We start from the raw sequence: 21,354 nt of genomic DNA on the forward strand, positions 1-21,354 counted from the left end.
TGGTGTGAGCAGGATCAGGGCTCTGGGGACACCGTGGCAGACCAGGGGCCTGGTGCCACTCTCACTGTGGGATGGCATCAGGCACAAGGATCTCACAGCCTGGAAAGCCCAATCCTGAGCTTGAATCAGAGAACAAAATGAGCAGTTTGGGTGATGGAGGAGATCTCCTGTCACCAGAGGCATCTCAGGCGGTGACAGCTCCTTCCTGGTGCTGTGAGGAAGCTGAAGGAGATAACGGGAAGAGAGAGACCTGGTGTTGCAGACATGAAGGCATTTGCAAAGAAGACCCTGCAAAGTCTGGGAGCTCCATCCAAGCCTTCCCAGTGATGGAGCATGAAGGTGTTTACTGCTGCATTAAATCCTGGATTTCTGTGCTGATCAAGTGTCTCACTCTGAGCACCCCTGAGCTGTGAGGACGGAACAGGAGGAATGGGTAAAAAACCACACAAAATCTGCTCTAGGGAACTGCAGAAATTCACCTCCATAATGAACTGGTGGCCCTGGCTTATCCTGGAAGTGGTCTGGCTGAGGGGACACAGCTGCCCAGGGTGCATCCAGTGCTGCTGAGGGAGCATCCAGTGCTGCTGAGGGAGCATCCAGCGCTGCTCAAGGAGCATCCAGTGCTGCTGAGGGAGCATCCAGCGCTGCTGAGGGAGCATCCAGTGCTGCCCACCATCTCTGTGAGGCTCTGGAGAGCAGAGAGCTGAGCCCACAGACAGGCAGAGAAGGGCTGGCAGCCCGAGCTGGACCACTGTGTGTGTGCAGGGCCTGGGGAGCAGCAGGAACAGGAGCAGCGTTGTGTGGAGGCCAGGTGGCTCCTCCAGGGATGACAGCATGACCAGCGCTGTTCCAAGAGATGCTGTTCCGTGCCCATCCTGCGGGGATGGACGGCAGCTGGGTGGGAGCCCTGCTGGGCTGCTGGGAGGGGGGTCTGGGGCCGGGGGGTTCCTGAAGGCAGGGGCTGCACTGGGCATTTAAAGAGTTTATGGAGCTGAGGGAATGCCCAGGTGTCCAGGTGGTGTTGGACAGGGAGAAGGGGCACAGCTGGGGCTCCTTTGGGGCGGTGATGTGTACCATTAACCATGTACCCCATCAATGACGTACCCCAATAACGATGTACCCCATGGATGTCACCCCCAGGGCGAGGTGCGGCCCAGCAGAACCCCGGCCGGGCTGCAGGGCTGCAGGGGTTAACCCCGCGGCTCCCGCACCACCTCCCCGCCCGCCCTCCCTCCTCCCTCCCTCCTGCCGCCGCCGAGGAATTTCCTAAAACACCCCCCAAAAAGTGGGAACATAACAATAATAAAAAAATTATAAAATACCCACCCTGCGGATCCCCCCTCCCGCTCCGATCTCCGCCTTTAATACCAACAAACAACTCCTGGCTCTCCCTAAAGGAGGCGCCTTTGATCGGAGCGAGACGAGCCCCGCCGGGCACCGGCACCGGCACCCCCGGGCACCGGCACCGCCAGGCACCGCCAGCCCTGACACCGGCACCGGAGCGCTGCCGGCACCGACAGCCAGCCCCGGGCACTGACAGCCCCCGGCACCGACACCTCCGAGCACCGATAGCTCCGGCACCGACAGCCCCGGGCACCGGCACCGACAGCGCGGCTCCGGCATTGCCGGGCACCGACAGCCAGCGCCGGGCACTGACATCCCCCGGCACCGACAGCCCCGGGCACCGGCAGCGGGAGCGAAGCCCTCAGCGCAGACCCCGGGCCATCACCGAGCCATCGCCGGGCAGCGCGCCCCGGGCACGGGAGCGGAGCCCCAGGGCACCGGCAGCGGGCTGCGATGCTTCCCGGGGCGGGTCCCCTCGCCTTCCTGCTCCGGTGCCTCCTGCTCCTGTTCGCCTCCGAGAGCCGAGCCCGGGCCCGTAAGTCTCACCCGCGCTTGTCCCGCGGCGCCGCTTCCCTCCGTGCCTCAGTTTCCCCGGCAGCTTGCGGGGTGCTGGGCGGGCACACGGAGGTGTCTGGGCACGGCAGGTGCCGAACACCCCCGGGATGTCCCGGGACGTGCAGCCGGCCGGGTTTGCTGTCCTGCCCTGCTGGGGACGCACATGGCGGTGTCCCCTGCGCCCGTGCTGTCCCCGCCTGCTCTGCGGGGCTGGTGAGGGGGCGCCGGGGCTGGCAGGGCCGGGACCCCCTCCATGGGCTGGGAATGCCCCGGGCAGGAGGGGCTGTGTCACGGACCGTGCTCCGCACGGATCCCCCTCCATGGGCTGGGAATGCCCCGGGCAGGAGGGGCTGTGTCACGGACCGTGCTCCGCACGGATCCCACCCTGCCCGAGGGCATCTCCCCTCCGAGGGGGGACGGGACAACGACAATGCCTCCGCCGCCCAAAACAAAGCTGGGGGCTCTGCTCTTTCCTCCAGATCCATCCCCTGTCCATCTCCTTGTCCATCCCTTGTCCATCCCTTGTCCATCCCTGGTCCATCCCTTGCCCATCCCTTGCCCATCCCGCAGTCTCTCCCCCTCTTGCTCCCAGCTGAGGCACAGAAGGGTTGGGATAAGGACGGGAGGTTTGGCACGGCCACGGAAAGGCTCGAAGGACTTGGCCAGAGCTGCTCAGGAGTTTGGAGGGTGCTGGATGTGTTAACTGGGCCGGGAGGTGGGCTTGGCTTGGGAAAAGCACCGGGACCCTCCCCGTGGGTGCTGGGTGACATGGCAGAGCCCCCAGGGCTCCGGGCAAACTGGAGCAGGACCTGCCGTGTCCCTGCAGCTATTCCTCCCTTTAATCTCCTGGAATCCCAGCGGAGCCTGCCGGTGGCTCTGTCAGGGTGATTTACAGCGTGCCTGCTGCCAGCAGTGCATTAGGCACTCCAATAACCATCCTCCTGGAGGGAGTGAGGGCCCAAAATGTGAGCCCTGCATCGCCATCCCGACCCTGGGGCGTGCTGGGGGCATGGACGGGGCTGTGCAAAGCCCTGGGGAGCAAACTCTGGTGAATTCAGCTCCTCTCCCTTCCCTGGGCTGGGAAGGGCAGGGACTGTCCAGGAGGTGAGGCAGGTGTGAGGTGAAGGGTTTGCTCTTTCCAGGTGTCAACAGCCCCTAAGCTGGGCATAAACTGTGTTGGGTGGGGGCAGGAGGGTTTGTCTGCTCTGGGGAGATGGTGGGGGCTGTTTGCAGGACTGAAACGTTGATGGAGAGCTGGTGGCTGTGGGATTGGAGCAGGGCTGGAACACTCCAGCTTTGCCACAGGGCTCACCTCACCACGTGGAGGGCTCGGCCAGGACTCACCTCGAGGTCACGGGCACGCTGGTTTGGGTGGCAGAGTCATCACCAAACCCTGGAGTCATCACCAAACCGTGGAATCATCACCAAGCCGTGGAATCATCATCAAACCGTGGGTTTCTCTCACTGCCCACCTCTGCAGGCTCCCCTCTGCTCAGGGCTGGTGTGCAGAGAGAGTGGAGACAGGAATAAATTAGTTACGAGCAGGCTCATCAGCCAAGGGACCTACAGTGTCGTGGCTAAAAATAGGTGAGCAGCAGAAATGCCCGGGCTCCAAGGCAAGTCAGGAAAGAAGAATTTGCCCACAGAAACAGGCTATTTTAGGGGATTTGCACTCCAGCTGAAGAGAAGTATCAGAGGCACAGGTTACTGGGACAAATGTGCTGCATTCTGAGTAATTCAGGGGCAGTGGGTGAGCACAGGGATGTTTTGGCTGGAGGCATTTAGACACCAGCATCTCTGGAAAGCACGGGGCAGTGGATTTCCCCAGGAGCTTGGAAGCTGCTGTTTAATTTTTTTTTAATATGGTTTCTGGAGAAAAGGGGGTTCCTGGGATCCCTCAAAAGTTGGGATCCAGCAGGGAGGAAAGGTGCTCCAAGATGGGAAGGACCAGGATGGAAAGCGAGTGCTACCCATGGTAAGGGAGAGGTGAGGGCTGCACACCCTGCTACAGCTAACAGAGCATTCCCTTGGGAAGGAGGGAATGCAGGACCCTGTCTGCCTGGCTTCTCCACTCTGGAGAGCTCAGAGGTGCTTCCTGAGGCTGCATTTTCATGGCTACAGAGCTCTCCAGGCTCCCAAAGCGCCCAGAAGGCATTTCCAGCCCAGAGCTGAGCGAGGCGAGTGTGCAGGAATTGATGTGGATGTGAGCAGAGTCTTTGGGATGCCACATGTCAGGGGCCCCGTGTGTTTCAGCCAGTCCCTGCTCAGCAAAGCTGCATTTTAAGCCCTTCATAAATACAAGGCTGTCACAGGAGCGCCTGGACTCTGTGTACCAGACGGTGCTCTTTGCACTTTATTTATGGCTGCTCTTAAAAACTGCTTTGCACGAGCTCCTCCCTGGTGCCCAGCACGGCCCTGGCTGGCAGGTGTGTGACCCCCGAGAGGCTCTGGGAGCTGGGAGCCCAGCTCAGGCATGCCCTGCTCCAGGGACAGCTCCCAAGGTGCTATCTGGGGATGCAGGACCAGCATCAGGATGGAACAGGAGAGGAGGAGTGAGGGGAGATGAGCAAGACCCCACAGCCTCCTGCTGAGCCACCAAACTGCTCAGAAGACTCCCAAAATGACAGAACCCCACGTGGCTCGGGTGGGAAAGGCCAGGTAAAATTAAAGATTCAGGACAGGTACCTTGGCAAGCTTTCCAGCTACCAGGAAATTGAAACCTCACCAGGGGCTGTGGCAGAAGCCCTGAGCAGCATCTTCACCAGGTGCTCCAGAGACAGTCCAGGGTGACAAACTGAAGGGTGTGGAGAAACCCACCCTGGCTGCACCTCTCACACCACGAGAAGGGTGTGCATCTCCTTGGGATGCACCTCAACAACTCCAGACACCAACAGGGTGCCACCCCACAGCTTCCTGACCTGCTCTAGGTCCAGAAAAGTAAACCCACAGGACTTTGCTGAGTGTGCTGCTGCTGAAGGTGCACTGAGCTCACCCTGCTGACCAGCACGGGAGGAATCCACTGCCACAAATGGCTGTTCACTCCATCCAAGTGACCTAGGATGATGTCCAGAGTTTGACCTCTGAACATGAAATTATTAACATGGCATGGGAAAAAATGGTCCAGAGCCTTCAGCTTTTAAGCCCCATCCATCCATCCATCCATCCATCCATCCATCCATCCATCCATCCATCCATATCCATGCACAAGCATGCTGGCACCTCTTGCCAAAGCCCCAGCACTGCAGAGATGCCAGCAAGTGTCTCCTGCTGCCCAGCCCTGCCAGTCAGCTTTAATTTTACCAGCAGCCCTCTGCAGACATGAATCAGGCTGCTTTCGAGGGCTGGACCCAAACCAGGGCTCCACTTGTGATTAAATGCTTGCAGGGAGCAGCCAACTGGCATGGGAGCTGAGAGCTGAGCGTCACACCAAGGCAGCTCTGTTTCTTCACCCTCAGCATAATTCATGGGGATGCTGCAAGCAGGGAGAGATGAAGTCATTTTCTCACCCTTTTGCAAAACCATGATTTTTTTTTTGTTTAGATTTTTTTTGTAATTTTTTTTTGTTTTGTTTTGTTTTTTCCTCTCTCCTCTGGGTTTCCTCATGCTCAAGCCACATGCTCTCTAGTTTTGTGTGGTTTGCTGTAAGCTCGTGGCCAGGAGCAGGGAGTTGCTGGCTCTCAAGAGCTGTGGGGACAATGTGAAGCCCTGATCAGGGAAAGGAAGGAGAACACCTCTGTCTGTCCCTCTGATAACCCCAAAGCCACTGCAGACACCCACATGGGCTGTGCCTGGGCCAGCCAGCCCGGACAGCTGCTGCTCACCACTTGTGAAGGTGCAGCTGGGGGAATCAAGTGCCTAAAGCCATCCAGGAGAGGCTCAAAGACAAGGAGAGGACCTATAAAGACCTTTGTGGACCCATCTTGCAGCGAGCATTTCTGTTTCAGAGTGAAAACCCGATTTCCTGCCTCAAACCCACCCGTTCTGTTCCTTTCTTGCAAAGGGAGTCCAGTTTGCTCAGAGGGGCTGCCACTTGGGCCAGATGGGTCCCAGGGTAAAAAACGCACGAGAATAAAATAAAACTGGGGGGAACCAATCAAAATCTGGGTTGGGTGTGCGGGATGTGGGGAACGAGGTGCAGGCCGTGCTTGCTGTCTGTCACACAGGAACAGCCCCGTTTCTCACCTGGCCTCTCCCGGTCGCTTGCAGGGCCGGAGGCGTTCTGCGACTTCAACGGCAAGAAGTACAGCCCGGGGGAGAGCTGGCACCCGTACCTGGAGCCGCAGGGGCTCATGTACTGCATCCGCTGCAGCTGCGCCGAGGCACGTCGGGCACCGTCCCACCGCGGCTGGCAGCCACCCGGGAACGAGCCCGGGCTGCTCATGGTGCCAGGGATGCTGCTGCTGCCAACAACAGTGAAAACAACAACATTAATAACAGCTGTGCTAATAATAACCATGCTAACAATAATGCTGATAACAATAATGATGCTAATGTGGCTAATAATAACAACAATAATAATAACAATAACAATAACAATAACAACAATAATGCTGCTAATAATGATAATAATAATAATGTTGTTGCTGCTAATGCTGCTGCTGCTAATAATAATAATAATAATAATGTTGCTGCGAATGCTCCTATTGCTGCTGTTAATACTGCTGCTAATGCTGCTGCTAATACTGCTGCTAATAACAACAACACCACCACCACCACCACCACCACCACCACCACCAACAACAATAATAATAATAATAATGCTTGTTTGGAAGGATGAAACTTTGACAAGAAAGTCTCACAGATACTAAAATAATAATGCTATTAATAATAATAACAATAATAGCGTTGCTGCGAATGCTCCTAATGCTGCTGCTAATGCTGCTGCTCATGCTGCTGCTAATGCTAATTCTGCTGCTAATACTCCTGCTAATCCTGCTGCCAATGCTGCTAATATTGCTGCTAATGCTGCAGCTAATACTGCTGCTAATGCTCCTGCTAATGCTGCTGATAATAACAACAACAACAACAACAACAATAATAATAATGCTTGTTGGGAAGGATGAAAGTTTGACAACAAAGTCTCACAGATACATGTGCTGGGCAGAAAGATTTTTAAATGTAGAGTGTGATGAAGGAATAGAGATGGAAGCAAGTTTTGATACAGAAGAAAAGAATTGCTGAGCCAGTCTTACTGGACAACTAAGGAGGCAAAGTGTGTGTTAGTTAGAAGGGGTTTTATGGCTTAGAGCAAAGGATAAATTTACTTCAAACAAGAAGATGTTTTTACTAAGCAGGAAGATAGCACAGGCAAACAAATCTGCCGATGTGGCAAGTAGAAAAAAGGTCTCAGAATTTTCTGCTATAATGGTAATAACAATAACGTTAATAATGCTAATGCTAATGCTAATAATAATGATGATGATGATGATGATGTTGCTGATAATGCTGCTGCTGCTGCCCTGGGGCTTTGCTCGGCAGCTTTGCAGCAGATCGGTCCCACTGTCTCATTTCAGCAGATAAGTTATTTTTTATGCAGGCAGACAATGATGGGCCAAGGGAAGGGTTCTAAACCAGAAGAGAGGAGATTCAGACTGATATTTAGAACAAGAAGCTGTTCCCTGTGAGGGTGGCAGGCCGAGGGCTGCTCTGGGGTGATGGGTGAGGGACCAAGGCAGGGCTGGAGCCATCCCTGGCGAGCACAGCCTGCACAGTTTGTGATGCACGGTTTGTGATAGCGTGTCCCTCCTCCTGCAGGAGGGCTGAACGCTGCCTGGGGACTAACCAGCCCGTCTGTCTGTCTGTCTGTCTGTGTGTCCTTCTGCAGAACACCAGCATCAGGTGCTCCCGGATCCAGTGCCCGGCGCTGCCGTGTGCCAGCCCCGTGACGGAGCCGCAGCAGTGCTGCCCGCGCTGTCCCGGTGCGTGGGCACCCCTCGGGGCAGGGCACGGGGTGGCCGTGTCACACAGGGCGGTGGCACCCAGCCCCGGCTGCTTTGTCCCTCCAAAAATCCCGTTCTGATGGAAAAGGGCTCTCTGCCAGATCACCCTCTCCCCATGCCCCCATCCCCAGAGCTCTGTGGGGACAAAGTGTCAGTTCACACTTCTGGGGCAAAACAGGAGCTGGCAACTTGTTCTGATCGTTTGCCAGCAAAGTGTCTTGGATTAAAAAAAAAAAATTGTAAAAAAATTTTAGGGAAAAAAAATTATAGTTTTTAAACAACTTCCTTCTCTGCACTGGAGACTAGCTCAAGTTTTAGCCCCAAAAGTTCTTCTGCTTTACCACTACTGATTGCCTAATTTTACCTCAATATGGTGAGAATGAAGACCTCACCTCAAGATTTAGTCTCAAAACTTTCCCTACCTGAGTGCTGGCAGAGCTAGTCATAAACCACGAGTGATTTGAGAAATTAGGGGGGAAAATAGGAAAAAACCTCATTAATTTTAATTTTTTGCTAATTACCTATGAGACAATCCCTTTTTACTCGACTTCATCTGAATCTGGCGATGGTTACAATCAGGGGAGGGGAAACGCCAATAACTTTTTTAGGAGCTTTGTGAGGTCAGGCTTCCAGGTTTTCCCACTGTGCTGAGCTCAGGGCAGCCCCATCCTCCAAAACCTTTTGGACCTTTCCTTGCTGACCAGCCACGCATTGCTCTGACACTTCGGGGTGCCCGTGGGGTGCGCAGGCTCCTTTGGGGTGGCCTGGGCTGGCTCTGACCCCGCTCCTTTCTCGCCCCTTCTGCAGAGCCCCCGTCCCCGTCTGGGCTGCGGGCGCCCGCCAGGTCGTGCCGCTACAACGGGACCACGTTCCAGCAGGGAGAGATGTTCAGCGGCAGCGAGCTGTTCCCCGGCCGCCAGCCCAACCAGTGTGTGCAGTGCAGCTGCTCCGTAAGCCTCCTCCTCGTCCTCATCCTCCTCATCCTCCTCCGGGGCTCACAGCCCTCGCTGCGGCACCCTGTGCCCCCTCTTTGGTGCCAGCACATCAAGAAGGGGCAAAAGAGCCCCAAAAGTACCTTGCCCTGTCATCATACACAGGGGTTACACTGGTTGTAACCTGTCCAGCCTCTGCCTGTGGTGCTGGAATAGCTGCTCTGGGGTGGCAAGAGGAGTGACTGACGTGTGGGAATGATGCAGCTTTTGAGGAGGCTGGTTCCCCTCTAAAGAACCCCAGCTGGGTGATGTGAAACACCTGAAAGACCTGAAAGAGCCCTCCAACCCAGCTGCACGTGTCCCCAGGAGCCCGTGGGCTCCTTGTCCCTCTGGGCTGTCACTCTGTGTATCTGTCAGGGCAATGCCTCGAGTACACAGGGGGAATAAAGGGCTGGCTGAAGTGGAGCCTTCACTGTGGGGATGTCCCTGGGCTGTGTCTGGTGCTGCCAGCTGCTGGAACAGCTGCGTGAACAGCTGGTCTGACCCTCTTTGGGAACTGCCCCGAGAGCAGAGCCTCTGGGACAATTCCTGCTTTTTGGGCACTGGCTCTTGGGGCAGGAACTGCTGGGCAGGAGGAGAAGGAAGGGAGAGGCAGGTGTGGGCTCCCTGGGTGCAGAGCAGAGTCTGCCAGATGCTGCCCCCCACCACACTCCCCTCATCCCCTTTGTGCTCCTTGCACAGCAGTTTGGATCCTGATGGGAGGAGAGGCAGCTGTGGTTTGCTTTTCTAAGGATATCCTTGGCTGACCTCTTGGTCTTGCTTGACTGGGAGCTTCTGAATACCCCAGAGAAAATTGCTGCAGGGAGATCACCTTGCTGTCGAGGGCTGGCTGCTGAACATCCTTTTTTACCCTTTGGAAAAGTAGCAAAAACTTATTCCTGCCACAGACTGGTGCAAATCCACTGCCTGAGGTGGCACTGGGATGCACAAAGGTCAAGACTGCCCTCAACCTGTGGTTTTCAGCTTGAGTCACCTGCAGCAATGATATTTTCCAAGTGATCCACTTGGGTCTATCCCTGCACCTCTGTGTGCTTGTCCCTGCTGTTGGGGAAATAACCAAGGGAGAGGGAGGGCAGAGTTTTGGTGTGGACCTGGACTCAGAGTCCTGCTTCCCACTTCCACCCCTCTCCTCTGGGTCCTTTTCCTGGCAGATGCCAAGAAAATCCTCTTGGGGGTTGTTCTGCAGGGCTGGGAGGTGTGTGGTGGCTGTTCCAGCCTGGCAGCACTGGTGGTGCCTGCCCTTTTTGGGGAAGAGCAGTGTGTTATCCATGGAACAGCCGTGCCAGGAGAGCACACAGCCCTGCAGGACGGACAGACAGACAGCGCAGCAGGGACAGACTCCAGCTGCCAGCAGGTGCTGGATGACTGGTGGCACTGCAAGATGGATTACCAGGGGGCTTTTGGTCATGGACTCATAAAATTCTGGGATGGTTTGGGTTGGAAGGGACCTGCGTGGGGGACATACAGCCCTTTATAAGGCTGACAGTGTGTTTTCCCTCCTGCCCTCCTAGGAAGGCCAGATTTACTGTGGCTTGGTGACCTGCCCTGAGCTGCTGTGCTCCTCTCCCTTCAGTGTGCCAGACTCCTGCTGCCAGGTCTGCAAAGGTAACGGGGCTGGGAGTGAGGGCTGGCACACCCCAGCTGGCAGCAGGAGCCATCCCAAGCCACTCTGGCAGGAGTTTGGGAGCCTGGGCTGTAAATCAGCCTGCTTGTTATCTCCTGGTTGCACCAGGAAGTGCAAGCTGAGGGCTTGGGCTTTCCTTGGATAACATGGATTGCATGTGCAAGGCTTGGGCTTTCCTTGGATAACATGGATTGCATGTGCAAGGCTTGGGCTTTCCTTGGATAACATGGATTGCATGTGCAAGGCTTGGGCTTTCCTTGGATAACATGGATTGCATGTGCAAGGCTTGGGTTCTCCTTGGATAACATGGATTGCATGTGCAAGGCTTGGGTTTTCCTTGGATGATAGGAATTGCATGTGCAAGGCTCCTGTCTCTCCAGACTCCCAGGCAGGCCAGCATGTGGAGGAGAGTTGCTTTCAGCCCCCAGCATGTTCCAGGACAATGTTTTTCCCTTGCAGATGGCTCCCTTGAGAAGCCCTCGGAAGAGGAGCCCCTGCAGTTAAACAGAGGTGTTGTACGTGACGTTTGCATTTTCAAACCCCTTGCTCCTAGCACAGCCCCCTGAGCAGCTCACAGAATGCCCTGGCACAGTGAGATCCACTGAGAGATCCTTGCACAATGCCCAGCAGCTCTAGGAGGACACCCAGCTCCTTGCCCAGCAGAACACGGGCACCTGATTTGCAGGTGGATCGTGCCATGGAATTGAGTCTGGCTGGGAGATACCAGCCTCGGTGGGAGCTCAGGCCAGCACCCTGTATCAGCAGCCCAGCAAGGAAAAAGGGACTCCTTGGCTCCTGGGTTCCTTCAGGGCCACATTTTGGAGCTGGGCTGCCCATGCCAGCTCTGTGGGATTAGGTCACTCAGCTCCTGGCTCTGCCCTTTTCCATACTGCTCCAGCACCTACAAAACCTCCAAAACAGACACAAGGGGACCCTTTGTGCTGCGTGTCCTGTCCCAGCACTCTGCTCCTGGAAGCCTGGGATGTTCCTGTGGTGTTCCTGGGGTGTTCCTGGTGTTTCAGCCCTGCTGGCTGGCAGCCCCACCCTGGCTCCCCTGGTGCCTCCCAGGTGGGAGAGCAGGATCTGGCCCATCCTCACTGCCTGTGCCACACAGATGCCAGCCCTCCTTTTCCCACCTAGGAAGGACCAGCCCATTTCCCTGTGTGTTTGAAGGATGGAGAATTCCTGAGGGAGCTGGGAAGGGGCTCAGCTTGGAGAAAAGGAGGCTCAGGGGGGACCTTGTGGCTCTGCACAGCTCCTGACAGGAGGAGACAGCCGGGGGGGAACAGGGACAGGAGGAGAGGGAACGGCCTCAGGCTGGGCCAGGGGAGGCTCAGGTTGGATATTGGGCAAGTTCCTTCCAACAAAAGGTTGTCCAGCCCTGGCACAGCTGCCTGGCATCCCCATCCCCTGAGGGACTTACGAGCTGTGTGGATGTGGCACTCTGGGACATGGGATAACGGTGGCCTTGGCAGTGCTGAGGGAATGGTTGGGCTCCATGATCTCAGAGGAATTTTCCAGCCTGAATATTTCTGTGATTTATATGGTTTGTGGGCCATTGCTTACCCCTGTGGTCTCTGCCCCATGCACTCCTGAGGGAGGGCGTGCAGGACACTGCATGGCTTTTTCCAGCATGCTTTGGAAGGAAAACAGCTCAACTGCTGGAGTCTGAATCCCCTGTTTTCCCTGGCTGCTCACAGAGACATTCCCAGGACCAGTGCTTGGGAGAGGTGGTGGGCAGGAAGCCCCCCGGAGCCACTGTGTCCACGGCTCTCAGCTCTTCCCTGGAGCTGATTCCCAGAAGCTTCAAACCCAAGGGACCAGGGGGCACCACTGTCAAGATCGTCTTGAAAGAGAAGCACAAGAAAGGTAAGGGATGGAGGGGGAGGCAGGGACTTTTAGTGGCCTCTCCAGAGCTTGGAATTCTTTGAGGATCTGATTCAGCAGCAGGTTTCCACCAGCAAGTCCTTCTGCCCACTTCTCCACAGCCAGCCTCAAGGTGTCTCAGTCCCCCTGAGTGCCACTCTCCAAAGTGGGCTGGGAGAAGGCTGGTCCTTGGAATGTTTTGGAGATCTGGGACTTGGGAAGGAAGGAGCTCAGCTGGAAGGCTCCACATGGACCTTCCAGGAGAGTGGCACACAAAGACAGGACATTCCTCCTTGTGCAAGGGCTGGCCCTGACCCAGGGCTGCCCCAGGTGTTCCGCTGGAGCACAGAGTAGGGAAATGAGGAGAGGAGGCCAGTCCCTCGATCCAGAGGGGGAATAACAGCTCCTTTCTCCTCTTGGCCGCTCTCCCACCATTGTGCCTCCAGAAGGTGCCTTGGGCATGAAGGCCCGGAGGGAACTGTGGGACCTCCAGAAATTTCCGTGCAGGAGTCAGCAGGTGGCACTCTTCACTGTGCTTCACTCCTGCCACGGCCGGGAGGGACCCTGGGCTCCGGAGGGCGGTCACACCGGGCACAGCCAGCCCCTGGTGCTGGTCCTCTGCCCCATGGCACCTGATGGGGGGCACCTGCTGGGTCCCTGTGGCACCCGCTGGTCCCTGTTGGCATCTGCTGGGTCCTTGTGGCACCTGCTGGGTCCCTGTGGCACCTCTGGTCCCACGCCACCTTCTGTGGTGTCCCGTGCTGCCAGAGAACATGGCTCCTCCACACAGCAGGAGCAGCCATGGCCTCCATGCTCCAAGGCCGGGCCTCCACCGAGCCTCGGGCTGACAAAGAGGAGGAGGAGGAGGGTTCATGTCCCCAGACAGCTCTTTGCTGTGTCTCTCCTGCAGCCTGTGTGTACAATGGGAAGACCTACTCGCACGGCGAGGTGTGGCACCCCGTGTTCCGGCTCTACGGCCTGCTGCCCTGCATCCTCTGCACCTGCAGGGACGGTGTCCAGGACTGCCACAAGCTCACCTGTCCCAAGGAGTACCCCTGCCAGCACCCTGAAAAAGTGGATGGGAAGTGCTGTAAGGAATGTCCAGGTAGGTGGGATCCTGCCTGCTCCTGCAGCTGCCTCCCAGCTCCTGCCCCAGCCTTGGATTAAAGCCTGAGGCTGAGAGAGCCAAAGGGATTCAGGCCGCTGGTGGCTAGAATTCACACCAGACAGGTCCAGCAGGGTTGGAGGGCAGCAGGACCTTCCCAAGGTAAGGAACATCCCCAGGACTCCCACAAGGTTCCATCTGTTGGGAAGATGAGGTCTGGAGTTGTGGTCCAGACTGGGAGTGCTGGGATGGAAGGAGCTTTCAGGGCAGAGGACACACAGCCTGTGTGTCCACAAAAGCCAGGGCTAAATTGTGCCAGCTGAGGTGTAGGTGTGAAGGGAGGAGTGAGGACACTTCCCAGGAGAAGGGCTGTCTGTGGCGCTCATGGCTTGTGGGAATTGGAACCCCCATCTCTGGGAGGGGAGGTTGAACACACAGGTCTTGGGGTGCTCCAGGTAGAACTGGGCTGGAGCTGGGACATGGGAAGGGGCAGGAGCACCAGGAGAGGCTGAGGGAGCTGGGAAGGGGCTCAGCCTGGAGAACAAGCAAAGGGCACTGCCACGTTTTGGAATGGCTGCAAAGTTGTTTGAGCTGAGATTTCCAAGGTTTTCCAGCGCCTGAGTGGAGAGGTTCTGAGATGGCCTCCTCAGGGGAGCGCAGGGCAAAAGCTCAGCTTGTTTTAATAAGGTTTTTGATATGTTTATGAGCAGGATTTACGATGTGGTGCCTGGTGGGAATGGGATGTGATGACGGAGCAGAACCCTTCCAGTCTTGCATTCCCACTCTAGTGGGTCTCTCTGGTTTAAATCTGACAACTTTCCCTGCTCGGGTCTCCTGTCTGCTGCTCAGACTTCACTTTATTTCCAATTAACCACCCTGATGCAGCCAGAATGGTTGTGTTCCTGCCTTCCAGCTCCCACAGACAGCGATCACACACACACTGCTCAGCCAGGTCACATCCCTGCCCTTTCCTTCACTGCCTGCAGGCTTTGCCCAGGTCCTTTCCCAGGTGCTTTCTGTGGCTGTCCTTATCTTCCTCCTTTGTACCAGTAACTTAGGAATGCCAAGTGATTTTTCCAAAGGGACCCTGACCCTGGGAATTGCTGTGACGTGTTGTGTGGATGGGGGACACTGCTGTGGGCAGAGCTGGTGACCACCACCTCAGTGTCCCTGCTCCTCCTCCCCACGCTGTGGGGGTGTGAAGCTCCTTGATTGTTTAATTCCCATTGAATTCCAGGGGTTCCTTTGCTGCTGGGAAGGTGAGGCTTTAATCAGGGACTCCATGATCCCAAAGGGCTTTTCCAGCTTGAACAACTGCACATTTCTGGGAAGGCCCTGGAGCAGGGGTTTCCCTGGGACAGGTGAGGGTGCTGGGCCGTGCTCACCCTCCTCTGCCTCACGCTGAGCTGCAGAGCTGAACTCCTGCCCTCTGCCTTCTGAAAAGCTTTGCTTCCCTTTGAACTGGGATTTCCATTCCCTCTCAAAGCAGAAGAGCTCAGGAGCACCCCAGAAAGCCTGGGGGAGAGCAGAATCAGGCCTAAAATAACTGTCTTGCTAAAATAAACCCCAGGCATCTATTTATAGCCAAACTTTCTTTCGAGTAGTGTGAAAAGCTTCAGCATCCAAACTGACTGGGAGAACAAGGCTAAATTCAGCAGAGCTGGGCTCCTCTGCGTTCCAAGGACCACAACCAAAGGCAATAAATCTCCTTCCAAAACCACAGGGCATTCTTAATTACTCCAGATACATAAAAAAAAAAAAAAAAAAAAAAGAGGGGAAAATGAGCATCCCTTCTTTACCAAGGATGCTGGAAAAGTCACGTAGGACCCAGGGTGGATGTCCTTGTGGTGGCACCCTGTGTGGGGAGGGTGCTGGGGCTGGTGCTGAGCCCACCTGAGGGGCTGAGCTGGGCACACTGCCCAGGCTGCCCTGCTGTGGGCCATCCCTTATCTACCCTGATGTTCCTCCCCAGCAGGAGCGAGATGAGAAGTGGGGAATCCAGCCCCTGCTTTGTGGCCATGGTGGCACCAAGGTCGCTGCAGGAGTATGGGGGATCCAGACGGACAAAACCCCCCTTCCCCATCCCTGCTGGCACAGGGGCAGCTGGGGTCAGGGGGAGTGAAAAACATGGGGATGAGGAGGCCCACAGCTCCTTTATCAGCCTCTCCTTTGCTGCTGCTCCTGGAGCTGGGGCTCGGATCATGGGACGGTGCCCCGAGGCACCAAAGCCACCGAGATGCCTTTTCCATGACCTGGCTGCGGGGATGGTCCCTCCTGCCCCTGTTGGATGACCTGTGTCCCTGTCTGTGCTCAGAAAGCAGGGTCAGACCCACGGACGAGGCGGGCAGCCCGCGGTGTGGCGGCGGCCCCGGCCGTGTCCTGGTGTACGCCTTCGTGCCGCCGCGCTCCGAGCCCTCCAAGGACATCCTCAGGACCGTGGCCATCGAGAGGGAGCTGGCAGAGGAGGTGGAAATCTACAACTGGAAGCTGATTAAAGGTGAGCACCATTGTGAAAGTGGCCAGCAGAGCGGGAGGTGTGTGTGGAAACCGATGCTTTCCAAGCTTTGTCCGGTTTCTCCGGCTTTTCTTGCGGCGCTCCACCCCTTGCGTGGTGGATCAAAACCTGCTGACAGCAGGCTGGCTTTCCTGGCTCCCCCATTTCACACCCTCTCCCTGCATTCCATGCAGGCCAGGGGCTGGAAACCACGTCTGGCCCCACTAACCTCACCACGAGCTGCAGCACCATCTGGGGGCACAGAACATGGGCAACCAAGCAAGGGCCAGGGGCTGCTCCTCCAGACCCCCTGCTCTCGTGCCAAATGCACGTGGAAAACAAACAAAGGAATTGTTCTGGTGGCTCTGTGGTTTTGCTTTTACTCCTTTTTTTACACCCCAGTCCACCTACAGCTAGAAAGCAGCTGCAGAGGTGCACAAAGGGGGACGAATTGTCCCCAGCCCATTTTTTGGATGGGTGGGTTTGGATGCTCCTTCCTGTTGGTGTGTGCTCCGGAGGTCAAGGCACAGCAAACACGCTGTCAAAAGGCTCCAATCTCTTGCTCCTTCCCCACACCTTCAGCTCTGCTCCTGTGCATGTGGGGAGTCTGGGGACACCTGGTGCAGTAGATATTTGTGCTGTGTCTCTCTGTGGCCCAGGGAAGCATCCCAGTGCCCCATTCCTGAGTTTCCACTGGACACACTACCCAAAAGAACTTGAGTGCTTCAGGTTGGTTGTACCTTCTCTATGGATGCAGTGGCCCTTGCCCTGTGTCTGCTGGACTTGTGCAGCCATCCTGGTCCCCTGGTGTGCCCGTGTTTCACATCACTCCCTGGGGAGACCTTGGCCATGGCTGGACATCACCTGAGGCATTAACCCAGGGATGGAGCCCTGGTGGTACCACGTTCCCATCCTGCCCCTGGCACGCTCCCGGCTGCCCGTGCTGCCCCTCCTCAGCAGGGCCTCCCTCACAATGGCACCTTGTGGCTGAGGACAGCTCGGGCCCCGCCGCTTCCTCCCCTGGCTCCTTGGCAGGGCAGCACCCAAACCCTGCCGGCACCTTCCGAGGCCAGCAGCCCCAGTCTGCATGGAGCTCCCCAGCCCTGCCAGCCAGGGACAGGGGAGGCCCTTGTCCCCGAGGCCAACACGGCTCTTTTGCTTGGCACGGTGCAGTGTTGTTGTTGGGAAACAGCATGAGCTCACTCACATATGGATTCCACCTCTCCGTGGGCCGTGGCTCCACCAACAGAGCAGCGTGTGTGGAGCAAAGAGCCTGCAAGTCACACCTGGACCTGGTCCATTGCCTTTGTACGGGCTCATGATACCTACGTGGCCTCATCTATTTCTGGGCTGGGATGGTTTCCTCCACGGAGCAGGAGTTGGGAGGAGAAACCGGCACCAGCTCCAGCCAAAGGTTTTGCCCAGCTGGCTAGTGGTGCACAGCTGGCCTCCACAAGAGTTGCAGTGAGGGCTTCTCCATCTTTTTAGGGTTCTGAACATCACCAGCAGTTTTGAAAATCTGATGTTTTTGACCTGTTGTCCTCTCTGTCCTTGCCAATCTTCTCACAAATCCCCTTTAAAGCACTGAGAACAGTGCCCCAGCAGCTCGCTCCATCCCATCCCAAGGGCTGCCAGGAGTGCTCCTGCCTGTTGGATGGGATGTGTGTGCCAGGAAATGGCACTGCCCCGTGCCAGCTCCATCCATCCTGCCTCCCCACTGCTGGACTGTCCTTAGCCTGTGCTGTCCTGGTTCCTGCTGCCTTCCTCTGCTGCTCCCAGCTCCTGGGATGTTGGGAATGACCCTCCTGGGGTCAAAGGTCTCAGCCAGCTCTCTGAGAGCTCTTGGGGAGCATCATCCAGGTCCTTGATTAAAAGATGTTTATCTCTTGTAGCTCTTGTTTAAAATATCCTCTTGGTTACTAATGTGCTGGAAAGTGCTCCATCAGCCCCGGGACTGTAAGCACACCCTCCTGCTCCTTTCTAATTATAGACCAGAAGAATTTATTGAACACTTGTGCCTTTCTTGCGTCAATAACAGTTTTATTATCTCCATCCAGTGTCTTCTTTTGTTACTGGTAGGACTTCTTTCCCCAACCCACTGGAAGGACTAAGTAACTGTGCAAAAATCCATCTATTTCTCTCTCTGCCTTTGACTTCCTGTACTAATTTTCCACAGTTGATAACATCTCATTTATCTGGCTTGTGAGGCAGTTCCCCTTCATTACATACCCTTTTCATGTGTAATTGCTGCTGGGAATCAGGGAAAGTCTCTTAACCAAATAAGGGGGACCACGCTGCCTCTCCCATCTGCTGGCAGCAAGGGGCTGGCTGTGCCTGAGTGAGAGGTGGGGAAGGATATTCCAGGCATACCTGCCTGCCTTGTCATGCCTTGCAGGAGAGCAGGAATGCCAGATCCCCGATCCCACAGGAAGGGCACTGGCATTGCTAAACACAGCTTCTGGTTTGCAGGGGTCACACATCTGAGTCAGCAGCTCCACGGAGGGTCAGTGCTGCCAGGGGCAGAAATATCAATCCCTGCTGAGGTCACTTGTGTTTGTTCCTGTGCTGGAGCACTTTCAGCACTGCTGACCAAGAGATGGAAACCTTTGGTGCTTCCAGGAAAGGAGATCACCTGAGCATGGAGGGGAGCACTGGTGCTTGAGAGTGAGCAGAGGGGCCCCATCATCCCTTTGCTCTCACCTTTATTTATTTTACATTTTTAGGGGAGATGGAACTCCTGCAGGGCATGATGCTTTCTGGAGCAACAAAATCCCATTGCTTTCACCTGCTCCATGGTGAAACATCCTGGCTCAACAAGCAGTGGCTGCTTTCATAGAACCACAGAGTCTTAGCATGTTTGGGTTGGAAGGGAGCTTCAAACCTTCCCTGTTCCACACCCCTGCTGTGGACAGGACACCTTCCACTGTTCCAGTTTGCTTCAACCTGGCCTTGAACAATTCCCAACTTGTGTGGCAGCCACAGCTTCTCTGGGCAACCTGTGCCAGGGCCTCACAGGGAAGAATTTCCTCCTAATATCTAATATGATACTCAAAGGAGATGTCTCCTTGGAGCCTTGGCCAGCCCTGGCTCCATTGCCAGCTCCCACCAGGCTCTGGCAGCAGGTTCTGCACCAAGCCAGGGCCCTGGGGCAGGCAGTGTCAGGAGGGGACAGAGAATCCAACCTGTGTGAGCCTTGAGCTGGGCACTGCAGAATCTGATGCCCTGTGTCCCCCTCTGCAGGAATATTCCATCTGATCCAGACCAAGAAGATCAGCAAGCAAGAATTCAAGCAAGAGGCACAAAACTTCAGGCTGATCACCAGGACAAACGAAGGTAGGGAGAGAAAAATCCCCTTTCCTCACTCCTCCAGCACTCCCTCCTGATTTCCTGCTCTGCTCTGGCCCTTCCAAAGGCTGTGTAAGTCCCAGCCTGGTGTGGGAGCTGAGCCCTGGGGACAGCACTTGTGCAAGTGTAGCCGTACTGGGGCTGACCTGTCTTCACACCCCACGCAACACTCCTGCTTACAGCCACATTTTCACTTTATGGCATAGGAAAGGGCAGCCAGCTTTCTAAAAGCGGCTGCACTCTTGTGAAATCCAGAGGTTTTGTCTCTCCAGAGCCCGTAAAACTGTTTGATTTTTATATCTAATCCATCTGGTGCTCCTGGGAGCACGGGGGGAGGGCAAAAAAAAAAAAATGGTGCAAGGGATTAGCGAAAAATCAAACTGTTGAAATGTGTTTTAAAACCATCCAGGATGTTCCGGGATGTGCGTAAACATGACAGAGAGCAGGAATGCCTGTGTGGAGGGAACTGCTGGCTGCTCCCTGCTGGCTGGGCCGGGCTCGGAGCCGTGCCTGCAGTGTGCAGCACCCGGGGCTATGGCTCACTCGGGCACACCAGCACTCCCAGTGCCCCGGGGCTGTTCTCAACCCCAGTCCCTTTCAGACAGCATCTTTGACCAAACAAGCCCTGGGGGATTGCCCAGTCCCTGCTGCCAGGCTGTGCTTCACACCCTAGTGCGGTCTCTGGCACGTGCTCCTTCTCCTTGCCTCAGTTTCCCCTGGCAAACAGCCCTGTTGTGAAACCGTCCCGCTGCCGTGGCTGTGAGTTCTAGGAAAGCTCTGACCCACGATTTCCTCACAGCAGAAGGTTAATGCAGCCAGAAAACACTCCCTCACCCCTGGGGTGATGACACTGGTGCAATCCTTGCTGGGGTTGCACTGAGGAGACAGAACACCTGGAGGGGAAGGAAGCACCTCCAGCCACCTCCTGCACATCTGGGGATTCTTTAGGGAGCAAGGAGAGGGACTGGGACACTTTGTCCTGGTTTGGGGGGGCTTTCACAGCTCCACATTTGATTTGCTGGGAGTCTGCAGCTCCTTGGGGGATCTTCCCTCTTCTTCTGCAGCAGGATTTTCCCCTACCAGAGGTTGCTGAATGGAGACCAAGGCTGAGGCAGCAGCACAAAAATAAATATAAATGGGGAAGATTGAGCAACCCACCCTCAAATGGGGCTGACAGAAGGGAGGAGAGAACCCTACCTGTCCAATGGCCATGACACTGAAATTTTGGCTTTCCAAGGTTGAGACAGAGGCAGAATGCTTCCCCCCGTGAGAGGCAGAAAGCCCAAATCTGAGACATGTTGGGGAGGACAGGGACCTACCACATAAGAGCACCATTTAAAGAGGTGCAGAGGAAGGTTTGTCCCTGTTTCAGCCTGAGCTCCTTTTCTTTTCACACTGTGTGAGTGTTTTGCACAAAAAGCACTGTAAGTGCCACTGACTGTGCCATTGCTGCATTGCAAGGGTGAGAGCCCCTCCGAGCCCCATTTTAATTGCAGTACCTGTGGCTGGGGTCAATTTAACTGCAGTGCCTGTGGCTGGGATCCCTGAGGAGCTGCTCTGAACACGGCCTGCCCCGAGGCTGTTGCTAATGTCTGTCTGTCTGTCTGTCCCTGCCGATCCAGGTCACTGGAACATCTTCCGAGCGCAGATGTCGGAGATGAGGATGACAGAGAGCCCAGAGAAGGAGACAAAGACCTTGTAAAGCCAAGAACTCTCCTCTAGCTATCGATTTATCTACACACAGACACACATACACATATATCCCAACTCCAGAGCTGCATTACTCAGTAGACTGGCACTGCAATACAGGTTACACTAGTGGGAATTCCAGCGACTCCAGAGAACCATCCCAATCCCAACCCATCGGAGCCACAGCCGGGCAGGTGCCAGGAGGAGGAGGGATCCATCCCAGACACCCCGGCATTCCTGAGGAGCGTGGCAAAGCAGGACATGACCGTGCTTCTCACCAGGGGAAAGATGACCTGCAAAGGGAGAAAAATCATCCCTCCCTCTTTCCTTGGAGCCCCTGGGAGCTGCAAAGGGGTTTCTTTGGCTGGATACCCTCCAAGGGGTGCTCTTTGAACAATCCC

At 55.9% G+C, this 21,354-nt stretch overlaps 1 protein-coding gene across 1 annotated transcript; it reads left to right on the forward strand.

The window, feature by feature from the left end:
• Positions 1-1,782: 1,782 nt before the first annotated feature.
• Positions 1,783-20,966, forward strand: CHRDL2 (chordin like 2). The gene is made up of 11 exons (XM_059466679.1): positions 1,783-1,879; positions 6,106-6,218; positions 7,724-7,817; positions 8,646-8,788; positions 10,342-10,435; positions 10,914-10,969; positions 12,155-12,323; positions 13,231-13,425; positions 15,740-15,922; positions 19,160-19,252; positions 20,887-20,966. Exons 1-11 carry the CDS (start codon positions 1,798-1,800, stop codon positions 20,964-20,966), a joined length of 1,302 nt encoding a protein of 433 aa, XP_059322662.1. The 5' UTR covers positions 1,783-1,797.
• The last annotated feature ends 388 nt before the right edge of the window (positions 20,967-21,354 follow it).

The sequence above is a fragment of the Ammospiza nelsoni genome, chromosome 2 (genome assembly GCF_027579445.1).
Source record: "Ammospiza nelsoni isolate bAmmNel1 chromosome 2, bAmmNel1.pri, whole genome shotgun sequence".
Taxonomy (NCBI): domain Eukaryota; kingdom Metazoa; phylum Chordata; class Aves; order Passeriformes; family Passerellidae; genus Ammospiza; species Ammospiza nelsoni.